Genomic DNA, 17668 nt, shown 5'->3' with positions numbered 1-17668 from the left:
CTTAAGAGAGGAATATGTGATTTACTTTTGTATCTCCCAAACCTAGCACAGAGCCTGGCGTAGCTGGTGGCACTAGAGGTGTGTTTGTTAAATGAAGCAATGAATGGATGCAAGAGAATTAATAAACTATTAACACTGAAAAAAGAAAAGTATATAAGTCAGTGATCTTTAGTATATTACAAGGTTGTGCAATGATCACCACTATCTAATTCCAAAACGTTTCATCATCTCCCCAAAGAAACCTCATATCCATTATCAGTCACTCCCCATTCCCCTCTCCTCCCATTCTCTGGGAACCACAAACCTGCCTTCTATCTCTATGGATTTGCCTATTCTGGACATTTCATACAAAATGCAGCCTTTTGTGTATGGCTCCTTTCATTTACCATATTTTGAACGTTCATCCACTTTGTACCATGAATCAGTACTTCATTCTTTTGTTTTAAATAATTTTTTTCTTTTGGCTGTGTTGGGTCTTCATTCCTGCATGTGGGCTTTCTCTAGTTGTGGCGAGTGGGGGCTACTCTTCATTGCAGTGTGTGGGCTTCTCATTGCAGTGGCTTCTCTTGTTGCAGAGCATGGGCTCTAGGCATGCAGGCTTCAGTAGTTGTGGCACATGGGCTCAGTAGTTTTGGCTCGTGGGCTCTAGAGCGCAGGCTCAGTAGTTGTGGCTCACAGGCTTAGCTGCTCCATGTTATGTGGGATCTTCCCGGACCAGGGCTCGAACCCATGTCCCCTGCATTGGCAGGTGGATTCTTAACCACTGCGCCACCAGGAGTCCACTTCATTCTTTTTTATCACTAAATAATATTCCACTGCATAGGTATGCCATATTTAATTTATCCATTCATCAGGTGGTAGATACTTAGGTTGCTTCTACTGTGAATGAAAAATATTGCCTGCCCTATCAGTAAACAAAGGATGTTGCAGCCATCAAGCCATCACATTACAGCCTCCCTGATGATGAGCCCTGAGGAACATAGAATAGAAACAGGAAGCCCACCATCTAGCAGTTAACTGCTGCAGCCACCCCAGCTGCAGCCACCCCTGATGGTGCACTCTGAGGAGACTCAGGATGAGAAAGCACAGGATGCTGGCCCCAGATAGTTGAGGTGCATGTCAAGGGAATGATTCCAGTGAGCCCAGACTCTTGCATCTTCGTATACATAGAAAAGCACTAAATTCCATAACTTGACATCTGGTTTTAATTAACAGTAATCTTTTGATGTTCCAACTACCTGGTCTTTGTTGCAAAAACTCCTATTTATCCTGGCTCTTCCCTTACCTCTTCAGAGCAATCTCTCAGAGTTATCTGAGATGCAGTGTCCCGGGCTTGAAGTCCTCAGAAAGCCCATCAAATAAAACATAATTCTTAACTTTTAGGTTGTGCATTTTTTTCTGTCGACACTACTTTTTGGCCACATATAAGCTTTTGTGTGGATATATGTTTTCATTTCTCTTGGGTATATATCTAGGAGTGGAAGTGGTGGATCGTACAGTAACTGTGTTTAACCTTCTGAGAACTGCCAGACTGTTTTGCAGAGGAGCTGCACCATTTTATGTTTCTACCAGCAGTGTATAAGGGTTCCATTTCTACACAGCCTCATAATTTGTATTATTTTAAATTAAGTAATTTTAGGGCTTCCCTGGTGGTGCAGTGATTAAGAATCCGCCTGCCGGGATTCCCTGGTGGCGCAGTGGTTTAGAGTCCGCCTGCCGATGCAGGGCACACGGGTTTGTGCCCTGGTCCGGGAAGATCCCACATGCCGCGGAGCGGCTAGGCCCGTGAGCCATGGCCGCTGAGCCTGCGCGTCCGGAGCCTGTGCTCCGCAACGGGAGAGGCCACAACAGTGAGAGAGAGGCCCGTGTACAGCAAAAAAAAAAAAAAAAAAAATCACAATGAGATACCACTTCATACTTACTAATATGGCTATAATAAAAGGATCTTCTACAATAACAAGTATTGGTCAGGATATAGAGAAATTGAAACTCTCATACATTGGTCATGGGAAAGTAAAATGGTGCAGCCACTTTGGAAAACAGTTTGACAGTTCCTCACAGGGTTAAACATAGAATTACTATATGACCCAGTAATTCCATTCCCTCATGCATACCCAGGAGCAAAGAAAACATATGTCCACACAAAAACTTGTACACAAATATTCATTACAGTGTTCCTCATAACAGCTTAAAAGTAAAAACGACTCAAATGTCCATTAACTGATGAATGGATAAACAAAATGTGGTTAATCAATAGTATAATGGAATATAATTCAGCCATGAAAAGGAATGAGGTCCTGATACATGCTACAACATGGATGAACCTCACAAATGTTATGCTAAGTGAAAAGGACCAGACAAAAAAAGTCCACACATTCTATATTATGAAAAGTCCAGAACAGGCAAATCCATAGAGACACTCCCTGGTTCCCAGGGACAAGGGGGAGTGAGGAATGGGAAATGACTGACAATGGATATAGGGTTTCTTTTTGAGATGATGAAAAGTTCTATAATTAGATAGTGGTGATGGTTGCACAAATCTCTAAATATACCAGAAACCACTGAATTACACATTCTAAATGGGTGAATTTCAGGTGTGTAAATTAAATCTCAAATAAGAAGTTTTAAAAATGGGGATAATGTCTATTTCCCAGAACTACTTCAAGAATTTACTGAGCTAGCATATATGACAGACATTCGTTAAATGCCCATTTTTTAGTTAGGTGGTACAAGGTCTGGACACAAAAGAAATCTTCCCATTTCAAGGACATAAATGGAGATGATAAACTTCACAGGACTACATTCCAAATTTCAATGCCCGATCCAATTAGATGGTCCTTCAAGGGATAGAATTATTTTCAGTTAATGGTTGCCCAACTTAGTTTATTTGAAGTAGAAATCTGAGAATGTATAGGGAGTTCAGTCTCTGACAAATTAAGACTTGTAACCCTGCTCAGTTTGAAACTCTGTAAAAAACAATTTCACCTTGTATCTACTTTCCTCCCTTCCAGGCCTTTTGCCTTCCCTCCCCTTGGCTCTCTTGCCAGAAATGAAAACTCTTCCGTGAAAGGAAAAGGGTAGAAGAGTTAGTGCAATTTGTTCAAGCATGTCAAGATGTCTAGATTCTCTTCACTACACACACTGGCATACTTTTCCCTCCCATGCTTGGCTCAGAGCCTAGGGTTTCTTTCCTTTTTTCCACGAGCCTAGTAGTTTCGTCCAAAGATTCTTTTGACACCGATGGGGATCACTTGGATCCCTGAAATGCATCTATCACTGGTGTTACTTTCAAAATGTTCTTTAAATAATTAAAAGTGACTGCGAGGACACACAAGCAGATGCACACTAAGATAAATAACTTAGCTATAATATCTTATTTGAAGATCATGTATTTATTTATCACATTCATTACTGAACATCTATTTTAAGACTGAAATGTGGAAAATGCCCCAAACATCAAATATACATTATGGGACTCTTTTTTTTTAACATCTTTATTGGAGTATAATTGCTTTACAATGGTGTGTTAGTTTCTGCTTTATGACAAAGTGAATCAGTTTTACATATACATATGTTCCCATATCTCTTCTCTCTGGCGTCTCCCTCCCTCCCACCCTCCCTATCCCAACCCTCTAGGTGGTCACAAACCACCGAGCTGATCTCCCTGTGCTATGCGGCTGCTTCCCACCAACTATGTATTTTTACGTTTGGTAGTGTCTATATGTCCATGCCACTCTCTCGTTTTGTCACAGCTTACCCTTCCCCCTCCCCATATCCTCAAGTCATATGAGACTTTTTAAAATTTTTATTTATTTATTTATTTTTGGCTGAGTTGGGTCTTTGTTGCTGCACATGGGCTTTCTCTAGTTGCGTTGAGCAGAGGCTACTCTTCATTGTGGCACGCGGGTTTCTCATTGTGGTTGCTTCTCTTGTTGAGAAGCACGGGCTCTAGAGCGCGGGGGCTTCAGCAGTTGTGGCACGTGGGTTCAGTAGTTGTGGCACAAGGCTCAGTAGTTGTGGCACACAAGCTCAGTAGTTGTGGCTCGTGGGCTCTAGAAAGCAGGCTCAGCAGTTGTGGCGCACGGGCTTAGCTGCTCCACAGCATATGGGATCTTCCCAGACCAGGGCTCAAACCCGTGTCCCCTGCACTGGCAGGTGGATTCCTAACCACTGTGCCATCAGGGAAGTCCCCATTATGGGACTCTTAAGGACATATTTTAAGTCCTATTTTGGAGAAGAGAAAGACTGCCACTTTTTATCTTATACACTTTCTTGCCATTTAAATGTTTTTAAAACAATAAGAATGTATTAACTTATATAATGATGATGATGATAAAACAATGAGAAAAAGAGTATATAAGAAGTCTAAAAAGGAGAGACACTTAAAGGACACAGTCTAAGATTAACTGTTCTATTTATAAACTCTGGATTGTAAGTGGAACTCAGCAACTTGTATAAAATTCTCTGCCCGAAGAAGCTACCTTGAGTGTCTGGGAGCAGCTGCTATGAGAACTAAGTCAACCATCACTTTCTCAGTAGGACTAAAAAGAGATGCAGTATTTCATAAAATTAAATTTTAACTCATAGGGAATTTAGTTCTCAGATTGTTGTGATGTACAGATAATATGTACATCAGACATTCCTGTATCAGGCATCAATAAATATCTGTTGAATGAATGAGCTTATTTAATTCCCCTCTGCTCTGTGCCTTGACTGCAAACAAAGTTGGTAAGAAATTACAAAAGAGATCCAAAATAACAAATAAAGCAAGCAAAGGATACCTTGTAACTTTTACATGGAAACATTCAGTCAGCCTAGAAGAGTAAGACTTTATACACACACTTACTCGTACTCCCCAAAACTAATGCTACTCAAACCACAGCCAAGCCCCCTTGTACTACAGGACGTTTACACATGGGCTGGTCTTGTCTGACTTTCTGACTGGGCATCTAGAATGGCTTGGCTCTGGAGTTTTAGGCCTGGGCAAACGAAATTGGCAATGCAGGTGGGAAAATTCAGCTCTTTCCTTTCTTAATGGGAAATTCACCTAAGGCCTTGGCCTTTAAGTGCATATTACAAACACCAAAAACATCAATTAATTCAAATTTGTGTGCCATGGGGCCCAGAGAACAGAAATTAGACCTCTATCTCCCACGTCCTTCATCCCCAAATTAGCTACTAACTGATTAGCACACCAATTAAAAGTAGTAAAAACAAACACAAAACCAACAGTTGTGATTTTTATAGCAGACCCTATAGGCTAATGAGCTCAGTGGGTTAATCAGCTAAGAGGCTGTATGAGAATGACACACCACTGCTTCCTGAAAATCTTGTGCAAAAAAAAAATCAGTGAGAAAAAAAAAAAATCAGTGAGAAACATCTCATTGACAGTGTTACAGTTTCCTGGAAAAAGTACAGGATGACTTGTTTTCTGACTTATTAATTATCAGCATTTTAGGTTCTTGCCTCATTGATTTATTTGATTTCCATAAGTGCCATTCATTGTCATGTGGCTTCCTGAGTCCCATCGAGCCCTCAGGGTTATCTCAGTTCTTGGTCTCTGTGACCTCTCAGCTGCCTGTAATTACTTTCTCTCTGGACATGCTCCACTCTTCTGCTCTGCCTAGCTGTTCTTTTATCTTTGTGACTGGTTATTTTGTCTCCATTTTTTTTTTTTTTTTTGCACAGTACCCGGGCCTCTCACTTTTGTGGCTTCTCCCGTTGCAGAGCACAGGCTCTGGACGCGCAGGCTCAGCGGCCATGGCCTCACGGGCCCAGCCGCTCAGCGGCATGTGGGATCTTCCCGGACCAGGGCACGAACCCACGTTCCCTGCATCGGCAGGCGGACTCTCAACCACTGCGCCAGCAGGGAAGCCCTATTTTGTCTCCTTTGAAGAATGTCTTCTTGTTTTTTAACAAGTCATGAAACTCATTGTGAAAGTGTTTTGTACTATATAGTAGGTGCACGATAAATGTTTGTTGAGTAAAGAATGAATTCCAAGGCTCAGGCCTTCATTGCTGTACACTTTCCCCTCTGAACTCTCTCTTAAGTTTCAACTTCCAGGTCTGCATAGAGGATACCCAAACTACACCAAGAAATAAGTAGCCAGTAAGGCGCTGCACGTGCCTTTGTGCTCACAGAGAACCTTGCCTGAAGGACTGCATTACCGGCTTCAATTCTCCACCCCTCCCTGCATCCATGTCCTTTGCTCCGTGACTTGGCAGTTTGTCCCACTAAAGGGACAGAGTATATTTCTCCATCCCTTGACTTTTGGGTTGGGCCACATGACTTGCTTTAGCCATCAGAATGAGGCAGAAGCGATAGGTTGTCAGTTCCAAGCTTAGCCCCGAAGAGGCCTCTCGAGTTTATTCTTGCTCTCATACACTTCTGCCATCACCACACAAATGCGCCCTGGGAGGCCCTGGACCCGGGATCATCTGGAACAGGTGTAGCAGAGCTACTGCAGCCCACCGACCTGCAGGGAGTGGCAGGGCTGCCCAGCCCAGACCAGGTCAGCTGAACCCCATTTGTCTACAGATTCATGAATGATAATAAATGAGTGATAATACATGATAATAAATAAATAATACTGGTGTTGCAGTAATCTATCATGTAGCAGGAACTACCAGACAGAATCGACCTACTCAAGCTTTAGCTCTGAGAAGTTACACATATCACCACATTATTACCTAGCAATCTAACAACAGAAATAGTAGTGATATGATGATGATGATAACATTAAAATCATAATAGCTAACATATCGAACATTTAATATGCACTAAGCACTTTCAAGATATTAACTCATTTAATGTTAGCCCCCTTTATAAACTTTGAATGATAGAATAGTTTTAGATTTATGGATTTATTGAGAAGTTACACAGAGGGTTCCCATATACTGCATACCCAGTTGCCCCTATTATTAAGTTTTACATTAGCATGGTACATTATCACAATTAATGAACTAATACTGACATTTCATTATCAACTAAAGTCAATAATTTACTCAGATTCTCTTAGTTTTTCTCTAGTGTCCTTTTTCTGTTCCAGGATCCTATCTATCATATAATATTTAATCTCCTTAATCTCTGACAGTTTTATCCCTCTCCTCCTCATTAAATTTTTTTTAAACATCTTTATTGGAGTATAATTACTTTACATTGTTGTGTTAGTTCCTGCTTTATAACAAAGTGAATCAGCCATACATATACATATATCCCCATATCCCCTCCCTCTTGTGTCTCCTTCCCACCCACCCTATCCCACCCTTCTAGGTGGTCACAAAGCACCGAGCTGATCTCCCTGTGCTATGCAGCAGCTTCCCACTAGCTACCTGTTTTACATTTGGTAGTGTATATATGTCAATGCCACTCTCTCACTTTGTCCCAGCTTATCCTCATTAAATTTTATTTTATTATTTTTTTGGTGATAGCTTTATTGAGATACAATTCACATACCATAAAATTCACCAATTTAAAGTATACAATTCAGTAGTTCCTAGCATACTAACAGAGCTGTACAAACATCACCACAATCAATTTTAGAATGTTTTCATCACCCCACAAGGAAACCCTGTACCCTTTAGCTATCACCTCCCAAACCTTTCCCCTTTCTCCCTAGACCTAGATAACTGCTAATCTACTTTCTGTCTCCATAAATTTACCTATTCTGGACATTTCATATAAAGGAACCATACAATATGTGTTTTTTTGTGACTGGCTTCTTTCACCTATAATGTTTTCAAGGTTAATCCATGCTGTAACATGTCTCAGTACTTCATTATTATTTCTGGCTGAATAATATTCCATTGTAAATATATACCACATTTTGTCTATCCATTCATCAAATGGTGGACATTTGGATTGTTTCCACCTTTTGGCTATTATGAACATTCATGTACAAGTTTTTGTGTGGACATATGTTTTCATTTCTCATGCGTGAATACTTAGAATTGCTGGGTCAAGTGACAACTCTACATTTATCTTTTCAAGGAACTGCCAGATTGTTTTCTAAAGCAGCTGTACCATTTTACTTTCCTATTTAGCTCCCTTTTTACAGGTAAGAAATTGAAGCCCAGAGGGATTAAGTAATTTGCCAAAGTTCATACAGCTGAGAAGCAGGGGAAAGGGTGGTGCATCCCGGTGATCCATCTCCAGCCCCCAGCCCCTGAGGACTACACCACACTGATGGAGCCAAGAGAAACTGTGAGCTAATTCTGCCTTCTCACCGTGTCTGTTTCTTACCCCTTTTCATGAGGCCTCTCTCTAGATTTGAAATCCACAAATTAATGGAGATGAGAACAACAAAGAATCACAAAAGAGAAATAAAATTATTGCAAAAAATGTTTTGATGATGAAATATTATATATCCTGAGATTCTTTTAGCTTAAAGACAGAGCAGGGCTTCCCTGGTGGCACAGTGGTTAGGAGTCCGCCTGCCAATGCAGGGGACACGGGTTCAAGCCCTGGTCCGGGAAGATCCCACATGTCACGGAGCAGCTGGGAACGTGTGCCACAACTACTGAGCCCTCACACCTAGAGCCCGTGCTCCCAACGGGAGAGGCCACCACAATGAGAGGCCCGTGAACTGCAATGAAGGGTGGCCCCTGCTCACTTCAACTAGAGAGGGCCCATGTGCAGCAATGAAGACCCAACACAGCCAAAAATAAATAAATAAATAAATAAATACAAAGACAGGACAAAGGTGCACAGTGACGGTAGTCAGGTTCCTAAAAGGCCAACATAATGAGAGCTCACGTGTGAGCCATTCTTTACCTCCTTGAATTAGAGGAAATGGGATTTAATCTATAGAATGATAAGTAAGCATAAATAAAGGCTTCCTTATCATTATGAGATACTAAAACTCTCTAGGACCCCTTTAGGAACTCTCCAGGAATATTATTATCATGACTGAAATCAAGTCCTAGCTAGGAGACAGGAAGAGGGACAAAATGTCCAACAGCTTGTGGCTCTAGGAATTTAGAGATTTTGTGCAAACATACATGATATAATCTTTGGTCCACAAACTCAAAGTCCTTTAACCAGGACTAACTTACCCTGAATGGCAGACAGATATATAAAGGTGTCTTCATGCTCCAAGTTCTCCAAGAATATCTGTAACCACAGAACACAGTAGTGATATGATTCACAAACAGCAAGCAAGATTGCTACCCTCAGAGCAGCCTCAAAAAAAAAAAATGCTTTTCTTCGTCTTTGTTGTAGCGAGATATCGGTCTGACTTCAGAATCTTGTGGGGAAAACAGTATATACGTTTGAAGTCCCATTGTTACAATAGCTAAAAGAGGGTAGCGATTATAGGGGAGAACTTCTTGAAGTTGTTGAGTATATACCAAGAATAGGCATGGAAGCCAAAATCTGGAAGAACAATCCTCAACATTTTTTCCACTATAGCCCACTGTGGATAGCCCATTCTTAGATATGACCTGACAGACTACAGGCCCTGACACACAGAGGCCAGGTTCGGGGTTATGTCCAATTAATGGCACACCTGCTGTAATTTGATCCTTTTCTCTTGCACTCAGAAAGTGTATGGAAATGCAAGTGCAAGATGGAGATATTATTGGGATAACCTTGAATCTGTTCTATTTTTAAATATCTTTTGCAAATTTCAGCACTTCAACTGACATCAGTAACAAATTACTCTCAACACATCTCATAATTTAGGAACCCACCAGGGCACATCAACCGCAGTGGGTACTGCTTATCTAGAAGATATGACAGTTGACATGTTAGGCTTAGGCCCTAACAGAAGGGCCAGAGGAAGATAGTGGCCATATGCCCATGTCCTTCCTGCTTGGTATCTAGAAGAGGGGGGGTGTCTTTCCATATATAGTGATGTGTCCTTTACAGGAACAGCAATTCTTGATATCAACTTGATACTGCTGGTCTCCATATCTGTGGCATGTTAGGGAGAGCTCAAGATTAGTTAAGTTGGGAAGATGGCCAGGTTGGAAGGGGTGGAAATCATGTATGGCGTAAGAGAAGCTTAATCCAGGGTAGTAGCCATGGGAATGAAGTGGAACAGATAGATTTGAAAGACTTCTTGAAAAAAGAATTGACAGGACTTGATGACCAATTATACATAGCAGATGAAAGTTAAGTTAGCTAAAGAAAACTCCAAAGATGTTCATAGCATCAACCATCTAAATAGGTGTGTGAAGGCATATTTTTAATGATTACTCAAAGGAGATATATAATTTGAGGTTTTCAGCAACATTTCAATGACAGCAAATCCTTGGCACATTTCTGTGCCTCAGTTTTCTCATCTATAAAATGAGGATAATGTTAATATTTTGGTCATTGCCAGGATTAGAGATAATGTCTGAAAGGCATAGGGCCTGGCTCAATAAACAGAAGTTATCATTACACTACTGGTTCTAAAACCTTAGTGACTAAAAATAAATGTTTTCAATCAGAATTATAATTCTTAGTCTAATGGCTAGAGTATATGGAAAAAATAATAGTAATAATTATACTACTAAACCTTTATTGGGTGCTCATTATGTGCTTGCCACTATAATTCATGCTTTACATGGATTATTTTATTTACGTATTTATTTGTGTAGGCTGTGCGGTGCGGCTTGCGGGATCTTAGTTCCCTGATCAGAGACTGAACCTGGGGCCCCGGCAGTGAAAGCGCCAAGTCCTAACCATTGGATGCCAGGGAATTCCCAAATTATTTTATTTTAAATCTTTCAACATAAAGTGCGTCCAGTTACAATTATCCTCACTTTACAGATGTAAAAATTGAGGCTCAGAAAGTTTAAGTGACTTTGTCCAAGAAAATGATCTGCGATTTGATCAGTCGTCTCTAGACCCTTGGCTCTTAATCTCTAACCCATACTGAAGTTAGGACAATTTCCACAAAAGGGAAAAGATCCCCAACTAAGCATATACAGTCTCCCATGTAAATCCACGATATAAAGAACAGCCTTTTCACTGTGATGGAGGGAAAGTGGGGAGGGGACCCAGTTCTGTCCAAAGCCCCTCTGAAAGGGGCCCAGAAAAAACAGGTGGCTTATCTTGGCTGGTCACAGTGTTGAAAGTGGCCTTATCTACCAGAAAAGGAATTTGCTCTGAGAATTTGCTCAGGGTCTTCTTTCATTGGCTCAAACCTTACTAGTTTGTGAAGCCATGTCAACATCTACTTCCTCCAGATTTTCAACTCTCTCCTTCTCCTGACTGTCCACAGGGTTTCTTGCCTGTAAAAGTTCTGACACTCTGCTCGTGTTCAATTGAGTCTCATGTGTATCTAAGTCTTTCCTGTGTCTGAGTCTTGCCTCCATAGAACAATTACAATTTCCCCAAGGGTGGCCTAGGACAGTGCTTGATACAAGTCAAGGCTCCTGGAAAGTGGTCTTACCGTGTGTGTGTGTGTGTGTGTGTGCATATGCGTGTGTGTGGTGTTCTACTCACCTTGAGAAGCTTCTCCTGCATCTCAAGGGCTTTTGGTTCTCTCTGTTCTATCCAGCGAGAAAGAGTTCTCAGGGCAGCAGCCCGTGTTGGAATTTGAGGATCATAAGCTGATAAAAGAGCCTCCTGGAGCTGTTCTGTGGTTATGCTTCCTGATTTCTGGTTTGTAGTGATGCTGGGCTCACGGACTTCCTGAGGAATGAGTGGAGCATTAGGTGTCAGGCTTGTTTGGTTGGATGTGCAATGGCTTCGCTGTTGTTCAAGGTGGTGATAAGACACATTGCTGTATCTTTCATCACTGGTTTGTTGCTGCTCTTCCCTTTTCCCTCCTGGATCCTTTTTGTTCAGGGTACTCTGGGCAGCCACACTGACAGCCTCAGTGGAAAAGGCTCCATGGGTAGAGATGGTGATGCGGAGATCAACGGCGAGTTCTTGGATGACAGGGTCAGGGTATGTGTTGGAGACCTTCTCCAATAGAGGCAGCAATTGCTTCAGAATGGCAAATTCACTTGACTTCAACTATAAAATGAAATGAAAAATGCCAAATCCAAATTAACATAGCGGATGTTAATATGACCTCAGCACAAGGCAACAGATCCTGAGAAAAAGGGGTAGGAATGAAACCTTGTTCCTGGTGCAACCAGCATATAGCCTGAGTCTGGTACTCTCATACTATGGTCGAATAATTACAGCTAACATTTATTGAATATTGTGCAGGTACTTTTCTAAGTTAAAAAACATATATCAGTAATGCAAATTATTACTCTTTTTTTCCCTCCCCACTCCCCCGCATAAAATTAGTCTTAATTTTTACAATCTGATGGGCAAAACATGGCTGCTTATTATTTTAATTTGCATTAACCAGTCGTATGGTGAAATTCTTTTATATTTTGATTTTTATTGTATTACTGTATTTTTTAATTTCATGTCCCTTTTGCCATAAAAAGATGAGTTCATATTAGCAAAGTACTTAGTGCCTGATACACAGTGCTATGTGTGTGTTTTAAAAATAAATACAATAAACAAAAAATACACATACATATTCATGGCCCTATGATCTAGTTACTATTATTATTTATATTTTAAATGGGGGGAGGGACTTCCATGGTGGCACAGTGGTCAAGAGTCTGCCTGCCAATGCAGGGGACATGGGTTCGATTCCTGGTCCAGGAAGATCCCACATGCCATGGAGCAACTAAGTCCATGCTCCACAACTACTGAGCCTGCGCTCTAAAGCCCACGAGCCACAAGTGCTGAGCCCACACGCCACAACTACTGAAGCCCACGTACCTAGAGCCCGTGCTCTGCAACGAGAGAAGCTACTGCCATGAGAAGACCGTGCACTGCAACAAAGAGTAGACCCTGCTCTCTGCAACTAGAGAAAGCCCGCACGCAGCAACAAAGACCCAATGCAGGAGAGAGAGAGAAAGAGATGGGTAAACAGGGGAGAAACTGAGGCATAGAACAGTTAGGTAACATGTCTAAGGTCACACAACTAGAAGATGGTAAGATGTGAACTCAACAAGTCTGGCTCCTGCAGGGGGATGCATTCAATCCCTGGTCCGGGAACGAAGATCCACATGCAACACAGTACAGCCAAAAAATAAAAAATAAATTAAAAAAGCATAAAAATATATATATTTGGGAATTCCCTGGCAGTCCATAGGACTCTGAACTTTCACTGCTGTGGGCCCAGGTTCAATCCCTGCCCGGGGAACTAAGATCTTGCAAGCCGCACGGTGCAGCCAAAAAAAAAAAAAAAAAAAAAAGCAAACAAGTCTGGCTCTAGAGTCCATGCTCTTACCTAAACCTTACACAGTCTCACTTGAACGAATAAAGCTTTTCTTATAAAGTAGCTGGTTAGCATACAAGGGCATCATAGGTCTGGAAGGGACTGGGATGATAACTGGCAGAAGGGAATTTCTCCTAGAAAATGGGAGTGAAAACTACGTAAGATCTTATTCTCTCCAGAAGCTTTGTTCCAATCATGCCTTACTAGGAAAGGTGCACGAGAGGTCAGTGAAGAAACAAGAATCAGTGGCGATCCTTTTCTGTTTGAGAATACTGGAAAAACTGTCATATGAAGCTTCATGAAGCTTTGAGCATTTGAAAACTTTGCATGTCTTAAATCCTTTTTAGAACAAGGCAGGCTATTTATTACTTACTCATTCATGCACTTCATTATCCAACCAATCAATTGACCAACTGTTTTCACAGGACCTATACAATATTCTCATGTTATACTTCCACAGGATTGTTACTGTTCATTTTCTCTACCACTTTCCTCCCAAGTAAATGAAAACTTGAGGTATATGTCAGGTTTGTACCTGTAGAATTTCACCATAAAAATATGTCACCTAAGAAAAGAGTCAATTTTATCAAGAATCTATGTGGAACTGGAAAACACATTTTAGAATAATTATGCAAGTGTTATCATTATGCTAGACTTCGTTCAATGCCTCTGTAGTATCATGGACCTTTGTTTTTTCTTTAAGCATCTGAAATGGGAATATCTACTTATATCTATAGTGTATGTAAAAAATATGTACATTTTTATGTACATATGTATATAAAAGTGTATGTATAAAAGTATCTTCTTTTTGATTTTCTTTTTTTTAAATAGATTTATTTATTTATTTATATATTTATGGCTGCGTTGGGTCTTCGTTGCTGCCCGCAGGCTTTCTCTAGTTGCAGCGAGCAGGGGCTGCTCTTCGTTGCTGTGCGCGGGCTTCTCATTGCGGTGGCTTCTCTTGTTGCAGAGCACGGGCTTTAGGCGCGCGGGCTTCAGTAGTTGTGGTGCGTGGGCTCAGTAGTTGTGGTGCGTGGGCTCAGTACTTGTGGCTCATGGGCTCTGGAGTTCAGGCTAAGTAGTTGTGGCACACGAGCTTAGTTGCTCCGTGGCATGTGGGATCTTCCCGGACCAGGGCTTGAACCCGTGTCCCCTGCATTGGCAGGCAGATTCTTAACCACTGCGCCAACATGGAAGCCTTCATTTCCTTTTTTTTCTTTCATGATTGAGATTTTACTGGTTGTTTTGAGGATCAGTACACAGACATTTCAATTTGTACACAGTTCTCAACATACGTACCAAAAATCTAAACAATTATGTAGTTGTGATTCTTTTCTGAACAGTTATTCCAGTCACTTTCCAGCTTAAAATTTGGAGGCAAATTTTCCTTCACAGGATATCAAGTACCAATATCTTCAAATATTGATACGCTGTTACATCATAAGTTCCACTAATTCACAATTTAATATCATATACAATACATACTCAAATTGTCAATCATTCACAGCACATTAACAGTTACTAGAAGAACTGGACTACCACGACCAAAGATGTTACAGAGTACACAAAATTCTGCCTAGGAAAGCCAAGATCGAGGGGTGAATGGTTTGCTTTAGGAAACAATTCTACCAAAAACAACATGGGAAGAGAAGTAATTTAAAGTGTTTAAGACATTAAATGCACAACTGACTCCAAACTGCCAGTTAGTATGCTTTGTATTATAGGATAGAAAAGCTACCCTCCATCTGTGGAATGTTAAGCTGACACCCAAGACAATCAAAGCCTCCCATATTCAATATCCCACTATTTTCTGGTTGTACCAAAAAATAAACAACCAGCAAACAATTTCACCTCTTAAAGAAAAGCATTTACACTTAAAAAAATGGGATGAGGTGGGATTCCCTCCTTTTTATAAGTGTTTCTAGAGTTACTAAAAAACTTGCATTTACAAAATAGTTGATAAAAATATTCCTCTGGATTGTACAAGAAGGGAGACAGGGACCACTGACAGGACCAGGTGTCTGATATTAATCAGACGGCTTCTTTCTCTCCTGCTTCATCAGAAGCTGGGCTCTCCTTGTTTTTAGTTTCTTCATTTTCTGCAGGTAAGTCTTCTTTAGTCTCTTGGTTAGCCACTTCAGCCTGTTTTCCCTTTGCTCCCCTTTTCCCTTTTGTTTCCACTTTTTTTTTTTTTTTTTTGTGGGACGTGGGCCTCTCACTGTTGTGGCCTCTCCCGTTGCGGAGCACAGGCTCCGAACGCGCAGGCCCAGCGGCCATGGCTCACGGGGCCAGCCGCTCCACGGCATGTGGGATCCTCCCGGACCGGGGCACGAACCCGTGTCCCCTGCATCGGCAGGCGGACTCTCAACCACTGCGCCGCCAGGGAAGCCCTTGTTTCCACTTTTTTGTCTGAAGATTTATCCTTTCCTGCCGCCTTTTTTGGCTTCATTTCCACTTTTGCAGGAGTCGGTTTACCTGACAACCTCGCCAATCTCCTCTTGGGCTCCTCCTTTGCCGTGCCCTCGGCAGAGCTGACCTTCCTCTTGGGCATCGTGACGGCGGCGTGGGCGCGTGCCGGGTACATGCCAGGTGCCTGTGGGCCGCAGCGCGCCTGAGAGCCTTCGCGAAGCTGGGCTGCCTGGCCGCTGCCTCTCCTCCCGCCACCCCTTCTTTTTCATTTCTGTTACAACAATTTCTTCTTAAAAAGATACAAATAGACCAATGGCACAGAATAGAGAGCCCAGAGATAGACCTACACAAATATAGTCAACTAATTTTTTTCTTTGAAGGATCTCAAAGATTATTTAGTCTGACCTCAGGACTTTCCTCGTGGCACAGTGGTTAAGACTCTGTGCTCCCAATGCATGGGGCCCAGGTTCCATCCCTGGTCCGGGAACTAGATCCCACATGCATGCTGCAACTAAGAGTTTGCATGCCACAACTAAGGAGCCCACCTGCCACAACTAAGCAGCCTGTGAGCCATAACTAAGGACCCCACCTCCTGTAACTAAGGAGCCTGCCTGCCGCAACTAAGACCTGGTGCAACCAAATAAATAAATAAATAAAACCTTAAAAAAAAAAAAAAAAAGGTTATTTAGTCTGACATCACCGTTTACAGGCAACCCAGAAAGGGAAATTGTTTAGCTCCAGAAACTGAGAAATGGCAGAACTGGGCATGACCTCCTGACTTTCTTTCCACTGCTCTTTCTCCGACATTGCCAATTTTCCTGATCCCAGCCCAGACAAGGATGAAATTTCTGTTGATGGTTGTTAGAGCAACCGGTGGACAAAGTTAATTATCCAAGGAAATATTCTTTATAGCAGGCTTTATTCTCCTCTCAGCAAATATTATGCCCAAATGAGTGCTTTCAAGTTGATGGCCCTTGGCACCCCCTTGCCTTCTAATAATTGCCTTATAAATTAATTCCTTATAAATTGCCTTTTGATGCACTGAGTGCCTGGGTAGATGCCGAGCACTGTGCAGAACTTTGCAACAATGAGACGCAATGCCTAAAACTGCAAAGAAGGATGCTTTGGACTGGTCCCCAGGAGACCTGGATTCCAACTCCCTGATCCTTCCACTAACTCCCTGTGGCACCTTGACAGGGTTATTTCCATCCTCTGAACCTCAGTTTTCAAATCTGCAAAATAAGGTTGAACTCCTTCCCAATTTCGGGTCTGTGAGATGAACTGGGATTCTGGAATGCCCACCTGACAAGAATAGGAAGTTGCACCCAGATTTATTTTAACTCAGATGTCACTCCTAACTCAGACAGTCAACTGATCTTTGACAAAGGAGCAAAGGCAATACAATGGAGAAAAGACCAACTTTTCAGCAAATGGTGCTGGAACAACTGGACATTCACATGCAAAAAAATGAATCTAGACACAGACCTTACACTATCACAAAAATTGACTCAAAATGGATCATAGACCTAAATGTAAAATGCAAGACTATAAAATTTCTGCAAGATAACGTAAGACAGAAAATTTAGATGACCTCAGGTATGGCGATGGCTTTTTTAGGTGAAATACCAAAAAAATCCATGAAAGAAATAATTGATAAGCTGGACTTCATTAAAATTAAAAACTTCTGCTCCGCAAAAGACAATGTCAAGAGAAAGAGATGACAAGGCACAGACTAGGAGAAAGTATCTGCAAAAGACATGTTTTGATTATGGACAACTATCTAAAATATACAAAGAATTCTTGGGACTTCCCTGGTGGCACAGCGGTTAAGAATCCACCTGCCAATGCTGGGGACATGGGTTCGATCCCTGGTCTGGGAAGATCCCACAAGCCACAGAGCAACTGACCCCGTGCGCCACAACTACTGAGCCTGCGCTCTAGAGCCCGCGAGCCACAACTATTGAGCCCACGTGCCACAACTACTGAAGCCTGCACGCCTTGAGCCCATGCTCTGCAAAAAGAGAAACCCCTGCAAT

The 17668-nt window shown here is 41.8% G+C and overlaps 1 protein-coding gene across 1 annotated transcript in view; it reads right to left on the bottom strand.

Annotated features, from left to right (window-relative positions):
- TANGO6 (transport and golgi organization 6 homolog) overlaps positions 1–17668 on the bottom strand; it is a 177469-nt gene that overhangs the window by 92749 nt on the left and 67052 nt on the right. Inside the window, exons 13-14 of the mRNA XM_030863529.3 lie at positions 11435–11950; positions 9055–9112 (exon numbers count right to left, since the gene is read on the bottom strand). Coding sequence (XP_030719389.1) covers positions 9055–9112; positions 11435–11950 — 574 coding nt within the window. The remainder of the gene's footprint in view (positions 1–9054; positions 9113–11434; positions 11951–17668) is intronic.

Source organism: Globicephala melas, chromosome 19, assembly GCF_963455315.2.
Source record: "Globicephala melas chromosome 19, mGloMel1.2, whole genome shotgun sequence".
Taxonomy (NCBI): Eukaryota; Metazoa; Chordata; class Mammalia; order Artiodactyla; family Delphinidae; genus Globicephala; species Globicephala melas.
The sequence above is the reverse complement of the archived record's forward strand: the minus strand, read 5'-3'. Positions and strand labels throughout refer to the sequence as shown.